Source organism: Eimeria necatrix, genomic scaffold (assembly GCF_000499385.1).
Source record: "Eimeria necatrix Houghton genomic scaffold, Enh_scaff234, whole genome shotgun sequence".
NCBI lineage: Eukaryota > Apicomplexa > Conoidasida > Eucoccidiorida > Eimeriidae > Eimeria > Eimeria necatrix.
The window spans coordinates 1-7500 of NW_013652924.1; the positions used below are offsets into that span (position 1 = coordinate 1).

A 7500-nucleotide genomic window follows, 5' to 3' on the forward strand; every position below is an offset into this window, starting at 1 on the left:
CCCCCCCCCGCTGCTGCTGCTGCTGCTGCTGCTGCTGCTGCTGCTGCTGCAGCGGTGGCGTTTGCAATGATCTTCTACTTCTCGCTGCTGTCGTGCGAGACGTGGGGCACTGAGCGGGAGTGGGCAGTGGCCACGCTAGTGACCATGTCAATGGCCGTGGCGGACTTGTGCACTGCGGGCTGGGGCATGCTGGTGCTGGTGACTTCTTCGCGGGCCATTTTGCTGGAAGCAGCAGCAGCAGCAGCAGAAGGCTGCAGCGACTGGAAGGCTTATTTCTTCTACTACGCAACAGCAGTGGTCATCACGGCCCACGTGACTGTGGCGGTTAGCTGTGCTGCAGTGGCCGTGCTGCTCACTAGGGGCGTCGGCAGCCAGCTCGAGGAACTCCGGCACTTAGTTTGACCCAAACCCTAAACCCTAAACCCTAAACCCTAAACCCTAGATCCTAGGGTTTGGGGCTTGCAGGGGAAGGCGGCGTGGGGGCTGCGTGCTGCGCTGCTGGCGCGGGGCTTCTTACGAGAGGCGTTCGCAGCCAGCTCGAGGCTCCCAGACACGCAGTTTCACAAACCCTAAACCCTAGGGTTTAGGGTTTAGGGTTTGGGGTTTGTCGTGGTGGGGCTGCCGCTGCTAGCTGCGCTGCTGTGGCGGTGATGCTTACTAGGGGCGTTGGCAGCCAACTCGAGGAACTCCGACACCTCGTTGGATGCAAACCCTAAACCCTAAACCCTAAACCCTAGGGGGTGCTGGGGCTGCTAGCTGCGTTGCTGTGAAGGGACGTTGGCAGCCAGCTCGAGGAACTCAGATACTTCGTTTGACCAAACCCTAAACCCTAAACCCTAAACCCTCAGTCCCAGTCCTGGCGCCCTCCCAAATGCTGCTGCACTGAAGCTGCAGCAGCAGGGGCTGCAGCTATTCGCTAAAAGAAATTAGGGTTTAAGACTTTTGCTTCGGGCAGCAAACACAAGTGCTGCAGCTGGGGAGCTAGGGTTTAGGGCGCGCTGCGCACAATGGCAACACCCAGCTGCAGCAGCAGCTGCTGCTGCAGCTGCTGCAGCAGCTGCTGCTGCTGCAGCGCGAAAAAGTGCCGTCGGGGCCAGCAGCTGCAGCAGCTGCAGCAGCTGCTGCTGCTGCAGTGCGAAAAAGTGCCGTCGGGGCAGCTTCAGGGAGCGAGGAAGTGACTCTGACTCAACAGGCCTTCGCCTCCAGCAACGAGCTGGTGCAGCAGCAGCCGCTGCAGCAGCAGCAGCAGCAGCAGCAGCGGCTGCGGGGAGCAGCAGCAGCAGCAGAGAGCCGCAGCGAAGCTGCAGCAAGAGGCTGAAGCAGCAAGCAGCAAAATGAATTCTTTAAAAAGATCAAATTTGCTGCTCGGGGTCCTCAGGGGGTCTCCAGGCGGTCGGTGTAGTACTGCACAATGGCGTCTGCGCACATACGACACGTCCAAACCCTAAACCCTAAACCCTAAACCCTAAACCCTAAACCCTAGGCAGGGGCCTGAGACTCACCTAGCTGACTCAGGAAGCGCGGGGTCTCGACTGTGTCCAGGAAGAAGGGGTTGGAGACCGCGTCGGCGTACAGCCGGTGAAGTCTCTTGAAAAACTGCAGCAGCAGCAGCAGCAGCAGCAGCAGCAGCAGCAGCAGCAGCAGCAGCAGCATGAGGTAGCGCCACAGGGGCGGGGCAACAGCTAGCTGCCTGCCAGCTAGCCAATGCTCAGGCGCAGCGGGTGCTGGCGAGCGCACCCTCACTAGAGCCCCGCTAGCTATCTAGCTAGCTAGCTGGCTAGCTGGCTAGCTGGCTAGCTGGCTAGCTAGCTAGCTAGCTAGTTGGTCCCAGCTAGCCACCCAGCTAGCTCGGCACTAATTCGAACACAGCGCTATAATATATCAGCTGGCCTTCTGCGCAACTAGCCACTGACCTAACCAGCTGGGTAAACGGCAATGTTAACTAGCTAGCTAGCCAGCTAGCTAGCAAGCTAGTGCCAGCTAGCCAGCTAGCTAGCTAGCTAGCCAGCTAGCCAGCGGCACCTGAGCTCCTAGCCAGATAACAGCTACGGCTACCTAGCTAGCTAGGGAGGTGGGTAGCTCCAGCTAGCTAGTCAGATAGGTGGGCAGCTCCAGCTAGCTATCTGTTTCACGAAGCTAGCTAGCTGCGCAGCTAACTCTAGCTAGCTGCCCAAGAGCATTGGAGCTAGCTGGCTGCAGCTCTAGCTGCGGCTAGCTAGCTGTTCAGCTGAGCTGCCGCTGGCTCTCTGGGCTAGCTGGCTGCGTAACTAGCTGCCTAGCTAGCTGCTAGCTAGCTACCCTCTAGCTGGTGACTAGCTGGTGGCTAGCTGGTGGCTAGCTGCCGCCTAACTGCTAGCTAGCTGCCCTCTAGCTGCCCTCTAGCTGCCCTCTAGCTGCCCTCTAGCTGGTGGCTAGCTGTTGGTTAGCTGCCCTCTAGCCGCCGTCTAGCTGCTGGCTGGTGGCTAGCTGGTGGCTAGCTGGTGAATAGCTGTTGGCTAGCTGCCCTCTAGCTTTCGTCTAGCTGTTGGCTAGCTGTTGGATAGCTGGTGGCTAGTTGTTGGCTAGCTGGTGGCTAGCCGGTGGCTAGCTGCCCTCTAGCCGCCGTCTAGCTGGTGGCTAGCTGGTGGCTAGCCGGTGGCTAGCTGGTGGCTAGCTGGTGGCTAGCTAGTCTAGCTGTTGGCTAGCTGTTGGCTAGCTGTTGGCTAGCTGTTGGCTAGCTAGTCTAGCTGGTGGCTAGCTAGTCTAGCTGGTGGCTAGCTAGTCTAGCTGGTGGCTAGCTGTTGGCTAGCTGTTGGCTAGCTGTTGGCTAGCTGGCGCACGGCGCGGAGTTCCTGCTCCTGCAGGGCCCCCCTCAAAGACAGAGCCACAATGATCTTCAGGCCCGTGGGGGCGGCGTAGGCGAAGAGGCTGGCGTCTTGCGCAGTGCCCAGCGAGGGCCCCGCGAGGCCCAGGTAGCTGTCGCCGCCGGAGGGGCCCCCGGGGGCCCCCGGCTGCTGCTCGCTGGCCACTGCGCGCAGCGCAGCAGCAGCAGCAGCAGCAGCAGCAGCAGCAGCAGCAGCGGCAGCAGCGGCAGCGGCGCAGGCGGGAGGGCGGCGCTGCAGCAGGCGGCGCGGGTGGGGGGGCTCGGCGTGCAGCAGCAAACAAAACCGCACCGTCTTGGGCAGCGACGGACAAACAGCAGCAGCAGCAGCAGCAGCAGCAGCAGCAGCAGCAGCAGCAGCAGAAGCAGGGAGGGGGGCTGGGCCTTACGGCGTTCGTCGATGACGTCGAGGGCTGCGTAAGCAGCAAACTGCATCGGGAGCTCCTCAGTGTCCCCGTACACGCGGAAGCAAAGCGGCTCGCTCTGCAGCAGCAACCGCAGCAGCCGCAGCAGCAGCAGCAGCAGCAGCAGCAGCAGCAGCAACAGCCATGGGGGCCCTGGAGAAGGGAGAGAGAACTGCAAGGATATAAAGCAGCAGCATCTAAGGTCACAATGAAAGAAAGTGCTGAAGACGCACCTGCCGCCCCACGTAGCACACGCAGGCCACAGACATCTTCAAGACACCTGCAATAGAGCTGCTGCTGTGGCTGCTGCGCTGCTGCTGCTGCTGCTGCTGCTGCTGCGCTGCTGCTGCTACTTTCTTCTGGAATATGCACACAAGGCCCACATGAGCCCCTCCGAGCCCATATTTCAGAGGAACGACGCCTGTCTGAGTCCTCCTTGTCCTTGTTGCTGCTGTTGCTGTTGCTGCTGCTGCTGCTGCTGCTGCTGGGAGAGAAAAGCTTAAAGGCTCACTGAGAAGCTGCGACGGAAGCTCAAGTGAGATGCAGATAGGGTGACAGCGGCAGCTGTGGGGGTTGAATCGGATCCTCTACGGCGCAGGAGCAGCAGCAGCCGCAGCAGCAGCAGCAGCAGCAGCAGCAGCGTTGGCGGCGGCAGCTGGACCGATACTCAGAAACACTGAGCGCAGGCGTTGCTGGTCCCTTGCTGCTGCTATTAGATCGTTTCTTATTTGTAACTTTTAAAAATTATAAAATGGAAAGGGAAGAGGAGGGCGGGGGCCCCCAGGGGCCCCCCGGCTGCCTTCTTGACTGGCAGCCCCAGCGGAGTCCCGACGACCTCACCACCCCCCGCTGCTGCTGCTGCTGCTGCTGCTGCTGTGGCTGCTTGCCTTGTTGCTCATCTTCTTCTTTGTTCCTTTCTCAAGGAGCCCCGTGTAGGCAGCTCTGCGGAGCCCTGCTGCTGGGAAGCCACAGCCGCAGCCGCAGCAGCAGCAGCAGCAGCAGCAGCAGCGGGAGCAGCAGGTAGTCTTAATGGCGCAGCCAGCCTTCCTTTCTGTGTCTGTTTACTTCCGCCTCTGCACACTCAGCCGCTGAGGACTCCCATGGGTGTCGACTGCCAGGAAGGGGGGCCCACCCCCAGCCAGCCCAGCAGCAGCAGCAGCAGCAGCAGCAGCAGCGGCAACGACAGCAGCAGCAGCAGCAGCAGCAGCAGCGGGAGATGCAAGGCTGAGCGCCTTGTGCCGTATCTGCTGCGGGACTGCCTGGGCATCCCAGTGGAGCTGCTGCGCCTGGACGCGCTGGAGTGCTACAGGCTGGCGCCCAGCAGCAGCAGCAGCAGCAGCAGCAGCAGCAGCAGCAGCAGCGGGAAGCGCGCGTGCTGCCCCGCAGCCTGCCCCGGGCGTACGTACACCGCGGGGGCCCCCCCCCTCCCCTTCTCGAGGCCCCTTCACTTCATTTCTGTTCCTCTGGACTGTCCGCAGGCAGCTCGTTTGGGTTGTTTGTGCAGCTCGGAAGCAGCAGCAGCGCTGACCAGCGTGGCTGCCCGCGCAGCAGCAGCAGCAGCAGCAGCAGCAGCAGCGGGCAGCAGCAGCAGCTACCGCTGCGCCCGCTGCAGCGGCTGGCTCTACCACCGCTTCTACCCCTGCTACTTCCCAGTCAACGCCAGCTGCCTGGGCTGTGGGGCCCCCGAGGATGTGGGGGCCTTCTTAGCTGCTGCTGCGGGATCGGGGATCGTCTGCTCCCGCGCTGGGATCGACTCCCAGCCCTCCTCCGCCAGGGGGGCCCCCGTGGGGGCCCCGGGGCCCCTCAGGGGCAAACCCCACACCCGGGGGGCCCTCTTTGTGTCTCCTTCTTTTGCCTACGCAGCAGACCCTATTTTCGCTCCTTACATCCACCTCCAGGTCCCCAAACCCTAAACCCTAAACCCTAAACCCTAAACCCTCAGCTGCCGCACGCGCTGCGAAGAGCCGCCTCAGCGCCGGCCCTGCTGCGCCAGTTGCTGTTTTGCTGCTCTTGCTGCTGCTGCTGCCGTTGCTGCTTCTGCTGCCGCCGCTCCCGTTGCTGCTGCTGCTTCGCGGGTTATGCGCTGCTGCTCACCGCTACTCTGCTGCTGCTGCTGCTGCTGCTGCTCAGAAGGCTGGCTGCCGGCTGCAGGTGCTGCTGGAGTGTCTGCTGCACCCCCTGGGCTTCTCCCCGTGGCCGCGGTGTATGTACACTTCGGAGCAGCACAACAGGGACTTGATCGACAGCAGCAGAATGGCTTCTTCTGCTGCTGCCACAGCAGCAAGAGCAGCAACAGCAGCATTCCTAAGTCGCGCAGACAAACTCGTGGCGGCTGGCCTCTGCCCGCCACCGACCTCTGCTGCTGCTGCGCTGCAGCAGAAGCAGCACGAACAGCAGCAGCAGCAGCAGCAGCCACAGCAGCAGCAGCAGCAGCAGCCGGCGAAGAAGTGGAGCGAGGCAATCCCCCCGAGTCGTGCTGCGCACTTTTTAGATTGGCGCGTCACAGACACCGCAGCTCTTGTGCCTTGTCGGGTGCTGCTGGCTGTTGTCAGGCAAGAAAGCAGCAGCAGCAGCAGCAGCAGCAGCAGCAGACGCAACGTCGCAGACGCTCTACAAGCAGATCTCCTGCAGCTGCTGCTGCCCCTGCTGCCGGCCATGCCTCACTTAACGGAGTTCAGGGACACACACAAGACGGAGCAGATCTTCGTGAAAGCAGAGGCAGCAGCAGCAGCAGCAGCGCCAGCAGCAGCAGCAGCAACGCCAGCAGCAGCAGCAGCAACGTCAGCAGCAGCAGCAGCAGCAGAAGCGACGACAGCAGCAGCAGCAGCAGCAGCAGCTGAAGCAGCTGCACACGCTCCAGGAGGTGCACACAAACAACCCACAGGTGAGAACAGTAGCCCAGTAAAAATGGAGCCCCTGCCACAGCAGCAGCAGCAGCAGCAGCAGCAGCAGCAGCAAGCGGAGCTGCTGCAGGAGAGGTCGGAAGGACAGTATCAGCAAGAAGGGAAGTGTCCCGCGTTGTGGAGAAAGGTCAAGCAAGAGCCTTCAAGCGAGCAGCAGCAGCAGCAGCAGCAGCCACAACAGCAAACACAACAGCAGCCACAGCAGCAGCAGCAGCAGCAGCAGCAGCAGCAAGGTACTCCGGGGTGCCCCACTCTTAAAACACCCGAGACGTATGTACAGTGCAAAGCAGAAGTGGCATCTGCTGCAGCTGACGAAAACATTCGGATATCTGCCAACATCTACTCGAGACGTACTCCTCACGACAGCAGCAGCAGCAGCAGCAGCAGCAGCAGCAGCAGCAGCAGCAGCAGCGGCGGCAGCGGCGTCATGGGACGGGGAAGCCCCATAGGCAGCCAAATGAAGCACGCTGCCCACGAAGCCGAACATGACAGCAGCAGCAGCAGCACGGACAGCAGCAGCAGCAGCAGCTGCAACGGCGCAACTGGGAGCTGCCTTCAAGGGTCAATACCCGAATCTGTTTCTGAAGAGCAGCAGCAGGCTCGACAGCAGCAGCAGCAGCAGCAGCAGCGGCAGCAGCAACAGCAGCACCTTCCAACACCCATTAAAATGGAGCCCGAGCCAAAGATTTCAATTTTTAAAGTATCGCAGCAGCAGCAGGAAGAAAAAAAGCAGCAGCACCAGCAGAAGCAGCAACAGCAGCAGCAGCAGCAGCAGCCGCAGCGCGGGCTGCTTCTCATTGGCCTCAGCGACGACGAGGAAGAAGACACAACAGCTCTTCTCAGGAAGCTGCAGAAGGCTCCGCAGCAGCAGCATGCCGTGGAGGAGCAGCAGCAGCAGAAACAGCAGCAGCAGCAGCAGCAGCAAGGATTGCAAAAGGGAGAGCAGCAGCAGCACGGACCCCAGGAGGAACAGCAGCAGGCAAAGCAGCAGCAGCAGCAGCCCGAGCTGCAGAAGCAAGCAGTCCTTAGCGATCTGGAGCTCCAAATTCAGCAAAAAGAAGCAAGACTTCGTGCGCTGCAGCGCGAGCTGGAGAAGCGCGAAGAGCTGCTGCTGCAGCAGCAGCAGCAGCAGCGGCGGCGGCGAAGAGACGCAGCGGGGCCCAAGAAGCAGCGGCAGCGAAGTCCCAGCAGCAGCAGCAGCAGCAGCAGCAGCAGCTCCGACAGCAGCAGGTGGGGGAAGCGGGGGAGCCGCCGCAAGCGCGTGAAGCGCAGCGCGAGCGCAGAGCGGCGGCGGCGCAGCAGCAGCAGGCGCAGCAGCAGGCGCAGCAGCAGC

The 7500-nt window shown here is 61.8% G+C and overlaps 4 protein-coding genes across 4 annotated transcripts in view; 3 read left to right on the forward strand and 1 right to left on the reverse strand.

Moving 5' to 3' along the window:
* Positions 1–66: 66 nt before the first annotated feature.
* On the forward strand, positions 67–1318 carry ENH_00032090 (hypothetical protein, conserved; the record flags this gene model as incomplete). The annotated part of the gene is made up of 2 exons (XM_013580201.1): positions 67–324; positions 1022–1318. 2 exons carry the CDS (start codon positions 67–69, stop codon positions 1316–1318), a joined length of 555 nt encoding a protein of 184 aa, XP_013435655.1.
* A 56-nt stretch (positions 1319–1374) lies between these two features.
* ENH_00032100 (hypothetical protein, conserved) lies at positions 1375–3533 on the reverse strand (the record flags this gene model as incomplete). Its single annotated transcript, XM_013580202.1, has 5 exons — positions 1375–1418; positions 1503–1596; positions 2820–3007; positions 3250–3343; positions 3498–3533. The coding sequence occupies 5 exons, from the start codon at positions 3531–3533 to the stop codon at positions 1375–1377; spliced, it is 456 nt and encodes a 151-aa protein (XP_013435656.1).
* Positions 3534–4364: 831 nt separating this feature from the next.
* Positions 4365–5177, forward strand: ENH_00032110 (hypothetical protein, conserved; the record flags this gene model as incomplete). The annotated part of the gene is made up of 1 exon (XM_013580203.1): positions 4365–5177. The coding sequence occupies one exon, from the start codon at positions 4365–4367 to the stop codon at positions 5175–5177; it is 813 nt and encodes a 270-aa protein (XP_013435657.1).
* A 292-nt stretch (positions 5178–5469) lies between these two features.
* The window catches only part of ENH_00032120 (hypothetical protein, conserved), a gene marked incomplete at both ends in the record, with an annotated part of 4710 nt that continues 2679 nt past the window's right edge, over positions 5470–7500 (forward strand). The window contains one exon of the mRNA XM_013580204.1: positions 5470–7500. This exon is cut by the window's right edge and continues 173 nt beyond it. Coding sequence (XP_013435658.1) covers positions 5470–7500 — 2031 coding nt within the window.